At 44.0% G+C, this 17,520-nt stretch overlaps 1 protein-coding gene across 3 annotated transcripts in view; it reads right to left on the bottom strand.

Moving 5' to 3' along the window:
- The window catches only part of KNTC1 (kinetochore associated 1), a 101,633-nt gene extending 84,255 nt beyond the window's left edge, over positions 1–17,378 (bottom strand). For 2 of the 3 annotated variants that reach the window (XM_062181879.1, XM_062181877.1), the window contains exons 1-8: positions 17,211–17,378; positions 14,059–14,229; positions 9,002–9,122; positions 5,310–5,425; positions 4,577–4,655; positions 2,275–2,352; positions 999–1,033; positions 644–754 (exon numbers count right to left, since the gene is read on the bottom strand). In XM_062181879.1, the coding sequence (XP_062037863.1) occupies positions 644–754; positions 999–1,033; positions 2,275–2,352; positions 4,577–4,655; positions 5,310–5,425; positions 9,002–9,122; positions 14,059–14,187 (669 nt within the window). In that variant the 5' untranslated portion in view covers positions 14,188–14,229; positions 17,211–17,378. Of the gene's footprint in view, positions 1–643; positions 755–998; positions 1,034–2,274; positions 2,353–4,576; positions 4,656–5,309; positions 5,426–9,001; positions 9,123–14,058; positions 14,230–16,390; positions 16,611–17,210 lie in introns of those variants that run through there. The other variant, XM_062181878.1, reaches the window with a different exon arrangement.
- Positions 17,379–17,520: the final 142 nt, after the last annotated feature.

The following is a 17,520-nucleotide window of genomic DNA, read 5'->3' on the forward strand; positions in this document are numbered from 1 at the left end:
CTTTCCATTTTACTAATAACACATACTTACAAACAGCTTAAATGGCCAAGACTAAGAATAATGTAAAATAATCAATGAGGGAGGGATTAAATTAAAGATTTTTTTTTACACTTTTGGACCATTTTCTCACACAATTAAAGTTTTTAACTAGTTTTATTTCAAGATTTGAGGAATCTGTGAACCTGGATGGGGAAAAAAGTACATTTTTATTTCATTAATCTCATCTGAAACTTAGCATTTCTGTCACTTACAAATGTAGGCAAAACCAGCAGCACAGTGAGTAGTGACTGCTACTCTGCACCAATGGTAAGCACACCTCTGGCTGGTATGACCACCGTAACTTTAAAGCGTCTCAAGGTAGCTACATTTCTGCTTAATGGCATAGTAACAGGTACTGCTGCATGTGGAAGTTTTTGGTCTTGCTTTGTTTTGTCTATACTCAGAATTTAAAGAAATTTCAGGGAGAACTGATGGAAAATAAAGGTACAAATATAGATTTACTTATTAATTTTTATGACCAAAAATTTTTAATTTCTGTTTCTATTACATGCTACAAATCAATTTTTGATTTAATCTAAATGACAATGTTTTGGGGAATAGACATTTCAAACAACAAAAAATAAGATTTTATAAAAATAATTACCCCAATTATCACAGGAATTTCACTTGCTAAATCTCCAGTCACAAGACTGAGACAACCAAGAGTGTGGTAATTTTCAGTAGAAATAAAACTGGATTTGATTTGTCCTTGTAACTGCAAAATTAAAAAAATGAGAATGCTTTGGAGGTATGTAAAAGTACATACACATACTTATGCTTCATAAAAATCAGTTTACATCAACCAGTTGCAAATGCATTTTTAAACAGAAACGTTATTAAAATGTTGAATCATGGTAAATCCTAAAATATCAATCAGTGGACCAATTATAAACAGAAATACTCTTCAACCTTTACAGCAAATATGAGCTTCAAGATGACAATGTGGTTGGTTTTCTTACCTTTTTTGCTGTATCAAAGTCTACGTCCTCGATCGCTGCATCAAAAAAGAAAGCAGACTAAATCTATAGCATCAACGCCGTCCCTTTCGTGTCAAGGTAAAATCACACACAGACTAGTCCAAAGGACACTGGTCAGAATAAACTGCCCTCGACCAGTGATACACGCTGTCAACGTGTCATATTTAACAGGACACCAGCCAGGCTGCCCTACAGACCCTACCATGCCTCACTGGACTTCCCCTTCCATGTTTCTTCCTACCCAAAGGGTCTTCTCTCTGCTTCAACACCCCTACTTGTATTCAAACTCTGAAGTCTCCATCTCAGTTTATTAGGAATAGATTTTACTTCTCTAGCTTTCTTCACAACCATGGGAAACCATGCATTTTAAATATTGTTATATATAGGACCTAGCACAGGCCTAGCAGTTTGCTGAATACATGCCCTAAATCAATTCTTCAATGTCACCTAGCTCAGAGGAACACAGGGTCAACAACACTCATTTCACAAATATGTAGATCAAGGTTGCTTGGCTTTATTAACTCTCTTTTTAAATTTTATTCATTCATTCATTTGAAAGTCAGAGTTCATTCGTTCATTCATCTACTTACTTACTTAATTATTTATTTGAAAGTCAGAGTTAGAGAGAGAGGAGGAGAGAGAGAAGTCTTCCATCTGCCGGGTCATTCCCCAACTGGCCAGAGCTGCGCTGATCAGAAGCCAGGATCCAGGAGCTTCTTCTGGGTCTCCCAAGAAGGGGTAGGGGCACAAGGACTTGGGTGGTCTTCTACTGCTTTCCCAGGCCATAGCAGAGAGCTGGATAGGAACTGGAACAGCCAGGACTCGAACCAGCACCATATGGGATGTCAGCACTACAGGCAGCGGCTTTACCTGCTATACCATAATGCCAGCCCCTTTATTAACTCTTACACAATCATTTCCACTCCTAGATCAATTCATTCCAAAAAGGTATTTATTATTGGGGTCAGCACTGTGGTACAACAGGCTTAGGACACCCGTTCAAATCCCAGCTGCTCCAATTCAGCTCCCTGGTCATGTGCCTGGGAAAGCAGTGGAAGATGGCTCAAGTCCTTGAGCTCCTGCACCCACCTGAAAGACCCTGACAGAGTTCCTGGCTTCTGGCTTTCACATAATCTAGCCCTGGCTGCTCCATGCATTTGAAGAATGAATCAGTGGATGGAAGATCTTTATCTCTTCCTCTGTGTCACTCTTTTAAATAAGTAAATCTTTATTAAAAAAAAAATAATGCATTACTTACCTTGTTGAATTTTTACAAGCTGAAGGTTTGTAACACAAAAAAATCCATTGTGTGTAAGAAGCAGCATATAATAGGTACCTATGAAAATAAAATCAAAATCAGTTTCTTTAAAAGGCACATTATTAAATTTAAACCAGTATCTGGAAGTAGCTTAAAAGATATATCAATCTGCTCTTTTAAATTCTAATCAAATAATACAGTAATGATAGAGATAAAGCTTATTTATAAAGAACGAGTGGGGCCAGTGTGTGGCACAGAGGGTGAAATTGCTGAAATCCCATCAGAGTGCTAGGGTTCAAGACCCAGCTGCTCTGTTTCCAATCCAGCTCCCTGCTTATGTGCCTGGGAAAGCAGCACTTGATGATCCAAGTACTTGGGCCCCTGCACCCACGTGAGAGACAGGGATGGAGTCCCCGGCTCCTGGCTTCAGCCTGGCCATAGGACATTTGCAGAGTGAACCAGCAGATGGATGATCACTTCCCCCTACCTCATCCCTGAACCTCCAATGTCACTCTGCCTTGTCAAATAAATAAATAAATAAATAAAACTTCAGAATAAAAAGAACTAGTAAGTTATTTGCAAAAACAATGTTAACCTCTTTGGAGCTTTTTTTTTTAAAAAAAAAACACTTAGGGTAGGTACTTAGCCTAGTAGTTAAGACATCCACACCCCAAAACTGAGTCCCACAGTTGATACTCAACTTTGGCTCCAGGCTCAATACTTCTGCTGAAGCAGATTACAGGAAGCAGCAGCAATGGCTCAAGAGGTTGGGTTGCTGCCACACATGTAGGAGACATGGACTGAGTTCCTGGCTCCAGAAAACAACCCAGCCCAGGCTGCTGGGGACATCTGGGGAGTAAGCAAGTGGATGGGGGGAGCATGCACTCACTCAAATAAATAAAATTAAAAAAAAGGGGGGGGGGGCCAGCGCCATGGCGCAGTAGGTTAATCCACCACGTGCGGCCCTGGCATCCTATATGATTGCCAGTTCTAGTCCTAGCTGCTCCTCTTCCAATTCAGCTCTCTGCTGTGGCCTGGGAAAGCAGTAGAAGATGGCCCAACTCCTTGGGCCCTTGCACCCACAGGGGAGACCAGGAAGAAGCTCCTGGCTCCTGATTGGCACAGCTCCAGCCATTGCAGCCATTTGGGGAGTGAATCAACGGAAGGAAGACTTTTCTCTCTGTCTCTCCGTCTCACTGTCTGTAACTCTATGTCTCAAATAAATAAATAAAAATTTTTAAAAATAAAAATCACCTTCCAGAAAAAAACTCTCAGATATGCCAAAATAAATTAGTTCAGCTAACATTTGTTTCAACCAAAATATAAATATGCTGAAACCTACAAAAATATAAATATATTAGAAGCCACAAAAACTTTTAAAAGAATATAGTGTCTCTTTGGTGACATCAAACCTACAAGTTTTGGGACTGGCATTGTGGCACAGCAAATAAAGCTGCCACCTGCAGAGCTGGCGTGCCATATAGGCATCAGTTAAGAGTCCTGGCTGTTCCACTTCCTATCCAGCTCCCTGCTGATGGCTTGGAAAAACCAGAGAAAGATGGCCTAGGTGTTTGGGCTGCTACACCCATGTGGAGGACCTGAATGAAGCTCCTGGCTTTGGTCTAACCCAATGCTGGCTACTGCCACCATCTGGGGCACAAACCAGCATATAGAGATTTTTCTCTGTCTCTCTTTGACTTTCAAATAAATAAATAAATCTTTAAAAAAATAAAATAATGGGGTTGGTGCTGTGGTATAGCAGGTAAAGCCACAGCCTGCAGTGCCAGCATCCCATGGGTGCCGGTTCGAGTCCCCACTACTCCACTTCCAATCCAATTCTCTGTTATGGCCTGGGAAAGCATAGAAGATGGCCCAAGTCCTTGGGCCTGCACCCATGTGGGTGACCCGGAAGAAGCTCCTGGCTCCTGGCTTCGGATTGGCGCAGCTCAGGCTATTGTAGCCAATTGGGGGGTAACCCAGTGGATAGAAGACCTCTCTCTCTCTGCCTCTTCTTCTCTCTCTGTGTAACTGCCTTTCAAATATATAAGTAAATCTTCTTTTTAAATATTAAAAATAAAAAAGCCTGTAAATTTTAATCTAGAATATTATATTTAGGAAATGTATATATTTAAACTTCTAAAAAAAGCTAAAACCAAAAACTTGTTTCATATAATAGAAACTGCGTCAACTGAAAAGCCAAAACAAGATAGGCAGCAGAGCAGTAAAGTGATACTTATTAGCACAAATTTGAATTTCTGACTTTTTGTCAGATGCCATTCAAAAAACATTCAAGAAAACTTACCTTCATTTGAACCATCTTCCTCAATAATAAGGTTCCGGTAAGTACGTTGGTCTTCATCATTAGCTTTCTGAACAAAAGCCTAGTTGCAAATTAATTTCAGATGAGAAGATTAAACTCGGAAAAGATATAAACAAGAAGTATATTCTGGAGGCCGGTGCTGTGGCACAGCAGGTTAAAGCCCCAGCCTGCAGCACCAGCATCCCATATGGCCACCAGTTTCAGTCCTGACAGGTCCACTCCCAATCCAGCTCCCTGCTAATGTGCCTGGTAAAGCAGTGGCCCAAGTCCTTGAAGCTCCTAGCTCCTGGCTTTGGATCAGCCCAGCACTGCCCATTGTGGCCATTTGGGAAGTGAACCAGTAGATGGAAGATTTCTCTCTCTGTCTCTACCTCTCTCTGTAACTCTACCTTTCAAATAAATAAAATAAATCTTTAAAAATAAAAAGTATATACTTTAAAGCCTAGAGTTATCAAATATCATTAGCAGTAATTCTGCCTCTATCCCAATATTTGCGATTTAAAATAGAAATCTATTTTGGACAAGCAATCCAAATACTTCCAAAGCTTCATTTTTCATTTCTGCATTTATTCCATGTTTCTGAGGCATGATTTCTAAACAGCATAAAGAAACATTATTCTTTAATTTAAAACACAATGATTTGCTAGTGTTATAGTTGTTTAACAGATTATTTAGGATTTAGATAATGAAAATGAAAAATATACCAAGTACTTACATTGGTGAGTAATGTTTGCTTTGATGTCACATGAATAAGATGTAAGTTGCCACTTCTCTCTCCAACCAAAAGAAATTTACCTTCTTGACATAGACCAACTACATCCACTTCAGTATCTGAAAATTTGAAATAAAATTACAAGCTTCCTTTGAAAACGTTTATTTCCAATACAAAAACAAAACAACCTTTGGCTTTAGAAAGCCAATGATTTAAGCTGCTTCTAAGTATCTCAAAAAAATCATGATAAAAGTGAAAAAGAATGCTACTGAGGCCAGCACTGTGGCACAAAGGGTAGAGCTGCTGATTGCAATGAGCACCAGTTCAAATCTCAGCTACTCCACTTCTGATCCAGCTCCCTGCTAATATGCCTGGGAAGGCAGTGGAAGATGGCTCAGGTACTTGGGCCCCAGCACCCATGTAGGAGACCTGGATAAAGCTCTTGGCTCCTGATCAGCCCAGCCCTAGCCATTGCAGCCATTTAGGGAATGAACCAGAGGATGAGAGCTCTCTGTCTCTCTGAAATGGTCTTTCAAATAAATAAATCTTAAAAAAAAAAAAAAAAAAGAATGCTACCGACTTGTATTCAGTCAGCAAATATTTCACCAAGCATTTACACAATAAGCACTGAGAAAGGCCTTTTAGGTGTAGCTGAGCATGGTAACAAAAATTCTCATCATCATGGAGCTCAAGTTCTAAAACAAAAATAGATGATAAGCAATTAGCATATTAAACCAATATAAAATGTGCAAGAGGGCCAGCGCCGTGGCTTAACAGGCTAATCCTCCGCCTTGCGGCGCCGGCACACCTGGTTCTAGTCCCGGTTGCCCCTCTTCCAGGCCAGCTCTCTGCTATGGCCCGGGAAGGCAGTGGAGGATGGCCCAAGTGCTTGGGCCCTGCACCCACATGGGAGACCAGGATAAGCACCTGGCTCCTGGCTTTGGATCAGCACGATGTGCCGGCTGCAGCGGCCAATGGCAAAAAGGAAGACCTTTCTCTAAGTCTCTCTCACTATCCACTCTGCCTGCCCAAAAAAAAAATAAAAATAAAAATGTGCAAGTAGGTGATAAATATTCTGCAAAAAGAAGAAAGAAGAACAGGGCCAGAAAACACCAAAGTACCACGTATTTTGCAATATTGATTAAGGTGCTCAGAGACGACTTGAAGGAGGTGAGGAAGCTAGCTGCAGGAATAAAGAGGAAGAATGTTCCCTAAAGAACACACAGCTCAAGCAGGGTAACATCTGCATTTATGCACTGGCCAGAAAACCAGTGACTGAAATGGAAGCAGAGAGGGGAAAGACTGAGACAAAAGCAATCACATATAACCAGCTCGTGAGCTGAAATCATTAAGCAACCACCATGACACAGAACTACTAAAGGTTACAACTGTCCACTACTTCATAGATGAAAACTGAATCTTGGCTTTTTTTTTGTCCAACATCTTGCAAAGTTGAGGTGGTCGCTGCTGCTCTCCGCGCCTCACTATGCCGCCCAAGGACGACAAGAAGAAAAAAGATGCCGGAAAGTCGGCCAAGAAAGATAAGGACCCCGTGAACAAGTCTGGAGGCAAGGCCAAAAAGAAGAAGTGGTCTAAAGGCAAAGTTTGGGGCTGGCGCCGCGGCTCAGTAGGCTAATCCTCCGCCTTGCGGCGCTGGCACACCGGGTTCTAGTCCCGGTCGGGGCACTGGATTCTATCCCGGTTGCCCCTCTTCCAGGCCAGCTCTCTGCTGTGGCCAGGGAGTGCAGTGGAGGATGGCCCAAGTACTTGGGCCCTGCACCCCATGGGAGACCAGGAGAAGCACCTGCCTCCTGCCTTCGGATCAGCGCAGTGCGCCAGCCACAGCGCACCAGCCGTGGCAGCCATTGGAGGGTGAACCAACGGCAAAGGAAGACCTTTCTCTCTGTCTCTCTGTCCACTCTGTCAAAAATAAAAAAAAAAATAAAAATAAAGGCAAAGTTCGGGACAAGCTCAATAACCTGGTCTTGTCTGACAAAGCTATGTACGACAAGCTTTGTAAGGAAGTTCCCAACTACAAGCTCATATCTCCGGCCGTGGTCTCTGAGACTGAAGATCCGCGGGTCCCTGGCCAGGGCAGCCCTGCAGGAGCTCCTGAGTAAAGGACTTACCAAACTAGTTTCAAAGCACAGAGCTCAAGTGATTTACACCAGAAACACCAAGCGGGGAGATGCCCCAGCTGTGGGTGAAGATGCGTGAGCAGGTCCAATGCATTGTACATTTTGGAAAAAATAAAACTTTATTAAATAAAAAAAAAAAAGAAAGAAAACTGAATCTTGTAGACTGATCAGTGTGGGTACATTAAAATTCCATAAAATGTGCATGTCTTGCTTCCACTCTGTGATCAAGACCAAGTTCTCAAATGCACACCTGATTCCTTTCTAGCTGTTCTCACACTAACAAAAGTACACTTCAAAAAGTTTGTGGAAAATGGACCTAAAAGGTACTTATTTTGGTGAAAAATATTGAATTCTATGCACTTGAGGAATCTTATAAAAAAGTGTGGAAATGGGGCCAATGTGGTAGCATAGTGGGTGAAACCTCCATCAGCACTCCCAGTATCCCATATGGACACCAGTTGTCCTGGCTGCTCCACTTCCAATCCAGCTTATTGCTAACATGCCTGGGAAAGAGTGGAGGATGGCCCAGGTGCTTGGGCCCCTGCCACCCATGTGGGAGACCCAGATGAAGCTCCTAGCTCCTGATCAGCCTAGCCCTAGCCGTTGCAGCTAGGGAAACAGCAGGTGGAAGTCCTCTTTCTGTCTCTCCCTCCCTCCCTAACTCTGCCTTTCAAATAAATAAATTTAAATTTTTTTTTTAAATTTTTTTAAAAAAGATTTACTTTATTTATTTGAAAGACAGAGTTACAGAGAGGCAGAGGCAGAGAGAGAGAGAGAGGTCTTCCATCTGCTGCTTCACTCTCCAAATGGATGCAACAGCTAGAGCTGGGCAGATTTGAAGCCAGGAGCTTCTTCCGGGTTTCCAACGTGGGTGCAGTGGCCTAAGGACTTGGGCCATCTTCTACTGCTTTCCCAGGCCATAGCAGAGCTGGATCAGAAGTAGAGTAGCCGGGACTCAAATCAGCGCCCATATGGGATGCTGGTATTGCTGGTGGTGGCTTTACCCATTATGCCACAGCATCAGCCCCAATAAAGTAAATCTTTAAAAGAAAGAAAAAGTGTGGAAAAGATACATTATGAGAAAGCTAATTTCAGCACAATCACTGATTTGTCTCTTAATTCACACTTAAGTCCAGGACTATATAGACTTAAAGCAAACCCTTTAATCACTGAAGTAGTTACTAAGTATTTCAAAAGATTTTTACAGTACTATGCAATCTACAAGTATCCAATATGTATCGACATTGAATTTATATACGATTCAGGAACCTGAACACAAATGGGCTCAGATGTTCAGTATTCTAACTCAAAAACCTTGCAAGTAAACTGTATTATTGCTCTACTTACAGGTTTCTCCTTGGACATACTGAAAGAAAGGATCATTTATCTTAGTATCCTTTGAATCTATAGCCCAATATAAAAAAGGTACTTTTTTCTTGAAATTAGTCTAATTTTGATTCTTAGGAAACACAGAGAAAAGAAAAGGTAATACAGCAGAATTTGGTAGTAAGATATAATTGACTTTCAATTTATTTCATTTCATGACATCAGACTCACCAAATATAAGATGCAATTGAAGGGATCGACAGATATTGTCAAGCAATATCACTGACTGGTCTGCCACAATAATAAACCCATCACTTAAGCTGCACGCTTGTATCCTTGGATTCAGTGAAGCCTGGGGGGGGGCAAGGAGGAACATGACTGAAATTAAAGCATTTTATACAAGTTTAACAACAGTTATCAATAGTATCACAGTCCCAAACACCAAATTTTAAAACTTGACAGACCTTTTTCATTTCAGTGTAACTATCAAGTTTTTCTTTACATATCTTATATCTCTCCAGGATCGTAAGCCAGAAAAGAGTCTGGGATGGCTTGGAAAGGGCAAAAGATTTCCAAGCACATATCCTTGTTTCAAACAGGCCATATTTGAGCTATAGGAACCAGATGTTAATAAGTAAATGAACCAAGACCAGCCTAAAGTCTCAGTGTCATGGACATGCTAGCAAGGAGCACCCTGGTGACTATGAGCTGGAGAAGTGTCCCCACAGAAATGAAAGAGAGCAGGCTCTATAACACCAGCCCAAGGAAACACACTGCCATGGCCATCCTTCTAAATTGTCAGGAAAAGCTGAATCTTTATGTAAAATGTATGAGCTTTATCTTATTTTTTAAAGATAGATGTATTTATTTATCTGGAAGGCAGAGGGAGAGATAGATCTCGGACCTACTGGTTCACTCCCCAAATGCCCGTAATAGTCAGGGGCCAAAGATGGGAGTCAGCAAATCCATCTGGATCTCCCACATGGGTGGCAGGACCCAACCACTTGTCCATCATCTGCAGCCTCTCAGGTGCACTAGCAGGAAGCTGGATCAGAAGCACACAGTAGCCAGAACTCAACCAGGTATTCTCATATGGAATGCAGGTGTCCAAGCATGGACTTAACCTGCTGTGTCACAATGCCCACCCTTGATTTTTCTTTTCTTTTTTTTTTTGAAGATGTAGTTACTGAAAGTCAGAACGAGAGAGGAACAGACAGGGATAGAGAGATTGTCTATCTGCTGTTTTACTCCCCAGATAGTCACAACGTTCAGGTCTGGACCAGGAACTCCATCCATGGGTAGCAGGGGCCTAGGTACTTGTACCATCTTCTGCTGCCTTCCCAAGTGCATTAGCAGGAAGCTGGATAGGAAGTGGAGTAGGTAGGACTCAAACTGGCGCTTTGATGTGGGATGCTAGTGTTACAAACAGTGGCCCTCCCACTTCTGATTTTTGAAGACACCCACATCCCATATCAGAATGCCTAGGTTCAATACCTGCCTCTGTGTGCCTACTCCACCTTCCCGCTCACACGCACCCTGGGAGATAACAGATGATGCTCAAGCAGCTGGGTCCCTGACACCCACGTGAGAGACATGGATGAGGTTCCCAGCTCCGGCTTCAGCCTTGGCTCAGCCCTAGTGATCAAATGCACTTCTGGAATGAACTAGCAGATGCGAAAGAGCTCTCTCTGCCCATCAACTAGATGAATCAACTAAATAAAAAGTTACAAAACAGGCCTGCATTGTGGCGTAGCGGATAAAGCCACCACCTGCCATGCCAGCATCCCATCTGGGTGCTGGTTCAGGTCCCTGCTGCTCCACTTCCAGTCTAGCTCCCTGCTAGTGTACCTGGAGGGCAGTGGAAGACAGCCCAAATGCTTGGACCCCTGCCGCCCATCAGGAAGACCCTGAGGAAACTCTTGACTCCTGGCTTTGGACTGGACTAGCCCAGCTCCAGCTGTTGCAGCCATTTGGGGAGTGGGCCAGTGGACAGAAGATCTCTCTCTCTCTCTGTAGCTCTGCCTTTCAAATGAATTGACAGATATTTGAAAAAACAGTTAAAAAACAAATAGGTATACAGGGCAAATCTGAGTCTTCAACATTCAACTTCTGATAATTAGAGCTTCCCCATGCATCTACTCTGAAGTAGTTAAACACCTTAAAGTTTGAGAAAAGCTCAGCTGCTTACAGGCTGAGTGATTGGGCCAATGCCTCAACTGACTCTCTGTAAAACAGGAACAATAATACCTACAGGGGCCAGTGCTGTGGTGCAGTAGGTTAATTCTCTGCCTGCGATGCCGGCATCTCATATGGACACCGGTTCTAGTCCCGGCTGCTCCTCTTCCAATCCAGCTCTCTGCCATGACCTGGGAAACCAGAAGATGGCCCAAGTCTTTGGGGCCCTGCACCCGCGTTCAAGACAGGGAAACTCCTGACTCCTGGCTTCGGATCCACGCAGCACCAGCCATTGCAGCCATTTGGGGAGTGAACCAATGGAAAGGAAGACCTCTCTCTCTGTCTCTTCCTCTCACTGTCTGTAACTCTACCTCTCAAATAAATAAAATCTTTAAAAATAATAATACCTACGGGGCAGGTGTTGTGGCACAAAGGGTTACGCGGCCACTTGGGACACCAGCATTCCGTACTGGAGTGCCAGTTTGAGTCCTAGATACTCTGCTTCAGATCTAGCTTCCTATTGATACACCTGGGAGGCAGCAGATGATGGCCCAAATCACCCACATGGGAGCCCCAGACAAAGTGCATCTTGCTACCACCTGGACCAGCACTGACAATTGTGGGCATCTAGGGAGTGAACTAGCAGATGGAGGATCTCTTTCTTTCTCTCTCTGTCACTCTTTCAAATAAATAAGTAAATAAATTTTAAAAACAATAATATCCACAACATTCACCCTTATAGAGATTAAATTAATTCATGTAAAAGACAGTCTTGCACATGACATTTGCTCAATAAATGTTAATAAACTTTTAATAAACTAAACACATTTTTAATTTTATAGGTTTTTTAATTTTAACTTTATAATTTAATACATTTTTCTGAAAAAATAAGCCAATAACTACATCTTATGCCTATTTCATTAATCATCTTTTCCACATGTAATTCCTGAATACTCTACCGCACTCCGATCACTGTTCTACTCTTTTCACCTGCTTCTTCAAGAAGTGAAAATTTAGACCAAAGCACTGTAAAGTAACTGCACTCTATCCCCTAGGGATTTGCTCATGCTGTTCCCTCCACTTAGACTTTCTTCTCCTTTGCTTAAAGCCCGAGACAAGGGTAGTCCCACTGCTCATGGTGAGATCTCCATCCTCCGAGTTCCTACAGCAGTCAGTGGCTGTACCATTCCATTGGCATACACTGACTTGCACAGCTCCATATCTCTTAACATGGCATGTAGTACAGCAGGCTAAACTGCCAGTTTGTGTTCCAGCTGCTCTGTTTCTGATCCAGCTTCCTGCTAATATGCTTGGGAAGGAGTGGATGATGGCTCAAATATTTGAGTCTCTACTATGCACAAGGGAACCTCGATGGAGTTCTGGGCTCCCAGCTTTAGCTTGACCCAGCCCCAGTTGTCGAGACCACAGTGAAACAGAGGACGGAAGATCTCTGTTACTCTACCTTCCAAATAAATAAATTTTTTAAAAATATCTTACTGCTGTGTCTTATCTGCCTAATTTTAAGATCCTAAAAGATGTTCTAAATGTATGGCTAGCACAGGGCTTTAAACATAGACGTTCAAAATTAAGTTGATGGGTATGTGCCCCAAGCTAATAACACAGAATTTTAGTTAACTGAATTCGAAGTCAAGACATACACTAATATTTTCCCACAGGAGCCCTCAGAGGTCAGGTGGGGTCCACATATTAAGGCTCCTGGTAGTATTATAAAATAACGAAAAGTCATTTTCTCATTACAGTACTTGTGGCATACTTTACATTTTTGTCTTCAACAATAAGCAATTCAGTGTCAAATATCCATACTACTAATAAAATAGCATTTATATGTCATGTGATTCATGTATGGTTTGCTAAAGGCATATAGTTCAATAATGGATGCATTTAACGCTGCATAAAGGAACAATTTCTTTTTTTTAAAGAATTATTTTACTTTTTAAAATTTATTTGAAAGAGTTACAGAGAGAGGTAGAGCCAGAGAGAGAGAGGCCTTCCATTCCCCTGGTTCACTCCCCAAATGACCACAATGGCCAGAGCTGAACTGATCTGAAGCCAGGAGTCAGGAGCTTCCTTCAGGTCTTCCCATGCAGGTGTAGAGCCCAAGGACTTAGGCGATCTTCTATTGCTTTCCCAGGCCATAGCAAAGAGCTGGGTCAGAAGAGGAGCAGCTGGTACTTGAACCGGCACCCACATGGAATGCCAGCACTGCAGGTGGAGGCTTTACAAACTACGCCACAGCACAGGCCCAATTTCTATTTTTAAAACCCTATCAGGGGCCTGGTACTGTGGCTTAGCGGGTAAAGCCGCCACTGCTTGTGGTGCCGGCATCCCATATGGGTGCACGTTCAAGTCCTGGCTGCTCCACTTCCAATCCAGCTCTCTACTGGGAAAGCAGTAGAAGATGGACCAAGTGCTTTGGCCCTGCACCCAAGTGGGAGACCCAGAAGAAGCTCTTGGCTCCTGGCTCCTGATCAACGCAGCTCCGGCCGTTGCGGCCAATTGGGGAGTGAACCATCGGATGGAAGACCTCTCTCTCTGCCTCTCCTCTCTCTGTGTAACTCTGACTTTCAAATAAATAAATCTTTTAAATAAATAAGAAAGAAAAGAAAGAAAGAAAGACTGATCCTGAGGCTCTCACTGTGGCATAGCGGGTTAAGCTGCAGCCTGCAGCGCTAGCACCCCATATAGGCGCCAGTTTGAGTACTGGCTGCTCCACTTCCTATCCAGCTCCCTGCTAATGTGCCTGCAAAAGCAGCAGAACATGGCCCAAGTGCTTGGGCCTCTGCATTCATGTAGGAGACCTGGAAGAAGCTCCAGGCTCCTGGCTTCAGCTGTTGTGGCCATTTGAGGAGTTAATCAGCAGAAGAACAAACTCTCCCTCTCTCTGTCCTTCTAACTCTGCCTTTGAAATAAACAAATAAATCTTAAAAAAACAAACAAATAAACAACTGATCCTCAAAGGATGCCAATTTTACATGGAAATTTCCAGCAATCTGACTGAACCTTGATTCACTTACAAAGCACTAACCAGAGGCTACGAGGATGACTAGCACTCAGTAAAAACTGTGTGGCTGAAACAGTGTCCTAGTTATTACCTTTTCAGAGGAGATCTTGACTAGCAAATCGACTTGATATAAAGCAGTTCCATGTTCTTTTCTTGAACCCACAGTTAGGTACCCATTTCCTGTATCATCACTTGTCAGCAGTTCAATGTCATTCCACATGTTTCTGAGCTTGTCTTCCTTGGTCGGGAAGCACTGTCTCTCCTGGACAACATGTAAAATTAGAGACCAAATTATCTTGTCACATAGAACTCAATTCCTTGGAAAATAAAAAGGGTTACTCAAAAAACAAAATCACAAAAACTAATATCAACACATAAGGAGTTGTCTTCATATTACTTCTGTGGTCAGTAGACCCTTTGAGCCAATAAAACAAATGGAATTAAATTATTATAGAGATAAAAACATATTGAATTACATACAACACGCGAACCAACAATTCCTATCTTACCAATGTACTGTTTGCTCAATAGCTTGAAATTATACCAAGTTTTCATTTGAAATGAAACTTTAACTAGAATAACAGTAAAAAAGCATAGGCTCTGGGGCCTGTGCTGTGCTATAGCAGGTAAAGCCACCACCTGCAATGCCAGCATTCCATGTGGGCGCCGGTTCAAGTTCCAGCTGCTCCACTTCCAATCCAGCTCTCTGCTATGGCCTGGGAAAGCAGTAGAGGATGGCTCAGGTCCTTGGACCCCTGCAACCATGTGAGAGACCCAGAGGAAGCTCCTGGCTGCAGATCAGCCCGGCTATAGCCGTTGTGGCCAACTGGGGAGTCAATCAGCAGATGGAAGACCTCTCTCTCTCTCTCTCTCTGCCTCTCCTCTCTCCGTGTAACTCTGACTTCAAATAAATAAATAAATCTTTGGGGGCAAAAAAAGCATATGCTCTAAAGTTCAACTTTTTTTTATTTATATAAAGGGAACAAATTTTATGTATTTCATACAGAGAGAGTGTTTGTTTTCTACGATTTATTTATTCACTAAAAAAAGAGAGTTAGAGTCAGGAAGAGACATTGAGATATCTTCCATATGCCAGGTTAAAACCCCGAATAGCTACAACAGCCAGCGCTGGGCCAGGATGAAAGCAAGCTAGCACTCCAATTGGGTCTCCTACAGGGGTGCAGGAGTCCAAGAACTTGGGCCATCTTCCAATGTTATCCCAGGCACATTATCAGGGAGCTGGACTGGAACTGGAGCCACTGGGACTCGAACCAGCACCCTTTTGGGATGCCAGCCCACTGCACAACACTGGCCTCTAGTTCAACAGTTTCTGGTATCTTAGGATGGTGAGATTCTAGATGAACGAAGAACAAGGTTCACTAATGTTTTGACAGCATCATTACACAATAATGAATGAGGGGACAAGGAAAAAAGTGGATCAGGCTGGGGCATGGTGGGTAAAGCCCACCACCTGCAGTGCAAGCATCCCATATGGGCGCCAGATCAAATCTGGCTGCTCTACTTCCAATCCAGCTCCCTGCTAATGTCCTTGGAAAGCAGTAGAAGATGGCCCAAGTGGTTGGGCACCTGCACCCCCTTGGGAGACCTGGAAGAAGCTCCTGGCTTCAGATGGGCACAGCTCTGGCCGTTGCAGCCAACTGGCGAGTGAACCAGCAGATGGAAGACCTCTCTCTCTCTGCCTCTCCTTCTCTGTGTATAACCCTTTCAAATTAATAAGCAATTCTTAAAAAAAAAAAAAAAAAGTGGATCAGGTTTTTGAATGGACCAAAAACTACATGTGAAACCTCAGGAGAGTCACTGAACCATTTCGCTAGTGAAGATTTCCCCAGTTCCTATTATCTGAGGTCTAGGTGGGGGCAGAGACCAGGATGAAAAACAACGGCTGGGTCAAGACTGCTGGGGAACAGCCTCCAAATGATTACAAGTGTTGAGAAGTTTTAGAACAGAATTATGTTCTAAATCTGCGGAAGACACCGAAGAAGGAAGGAACCACTTTTGATTGGGTGTCTTTGACAGTGTCTGCCCTCGGGCAAGAAACATCTTCCTGTTCATCAATTCTCATCTATGAAACAGCAAGACTGTGGCCATTTTACATGTTCACAGGACAATGCTTAGTCCATGGCAAAGACTCAGAAGTTTCATTCATTATTGGTGGAAGCAGGTAGCATCCGGGCTGGGAACCTGAGGCAACAGAAGCTGTTTAGACACAAGAGAAGTGTTCTTAGCTGACAGCATAAGCCAAGGTCCAGACATTAAACAAGTCAGAACAGGTTCAGCGGCTGCTGTTTGGACAGGAACGGGGACAAAATGAAGACAGAAGGGGAAAAACAAACAAACAACCAAACAGCGGAGTAAGCTGTAGTGAGCGCTCAGGAGTCGCCTTTGCCACATGCGTCACTCACTCTTCACCGATGTCTAGTTTACCGCGCGCTGTGCTCTCTTCTAGGCCAGGGAACCCGGCTGTGAACAGGGAGAAACGTCTCGGCACCAAGAACTCTGGTGGACAGGACGGGAAGAGCGGACGCGGGAGCCCAAACGCTTTATTCCCCTCACCTGCACAACCTTTCACAAACGAGGAACACGGCTCAGGGATTAAATATCTGGCCCAAAACACCTAAGCGAACCCATGCCTGACTTAACCGTGACGCTGCCTCCCTACCAAAAAAAAAAAAAAAAAAAAAAAAGGAAAAGAAATTTTGGGGGGTGAACTAGCGGATGACAGATCTTTTTAAAATGTTTTAAAGTTACAAAAAAAAAATAAGTGCACAAATAATTACAGTAGTGATTGTTTTTAATGCGCAGACAGAGAGCGGGAGGGGTCGCTTAGGGCCGCGTTTGGCAAGGGAAGAGGGTGACAAGCAGTGCGGGGGGCACCGCGACGCAGGCCCCGGGGCAGGGGCCGAAAGCTGCGCGGGAGAGGCGAGGCGGGGCCGCACGAAATCTCGGGTTCAAGCCCGGCTTCGTTCTCGGCGCAGGGAGGGAGGACACTCTACCAGACGACAGCCACGGTTCGGTGGACGCGCGGCGACCACGCCGGCGGCGGCGGGCGAGTCGGATAGGTCAGCGAGGCCTGCACACGCAAAGGCTCTCAGCTGGACACCGCGGCCGCCACCCACCCCCGACTCCGGCCTCTCCCGCCGGCGCCCAGAGGAAAACGCCTCCACACGGGCGGACGCCGCTGCCGCTGCGGCCGGAGCCCACCCACACGCTCCCCATCCTCACCTGCAGCTGACGCAACTAAAGAGGAGCACGCAACTACTTCAGTGCCCTTCCTCACTCACACAACAGCCCCTAACCTCTTCAGGCCCCATCCCGCCAGTTTAAATTGGCGGGAGAAGAGCAAACCCAACCCCTTCTACGGTGGCTGCAGGAGGCCAACCTTGCTTCAGAATCGAAACAGGAAGTCGCCCCACCCTAAGCAGCCTTTAGTCTCATCTCGCGCCTGCGCTCTCTAGGGTGTATCCCTGGCCACGCCCTCTTCGCTGACCTCACTTGCCCCTTTCAGAAAAGCACCCAATCACCGCCTTGAACC

Source organism: Lepus europaeus, chromosome 23, assembly GCF_033115175.1.
Source record: "Lepus europaeus isolate LE1 chromosome 23, mLepTim1.pri, whole genome shotgun sequence".
Classification (NCBI taxonomy): Eukaryota; Metazoa; Chordata; class Mammalia; order Lagomorpha; family Leporidae; genus Lepus; species Lepus europaeus.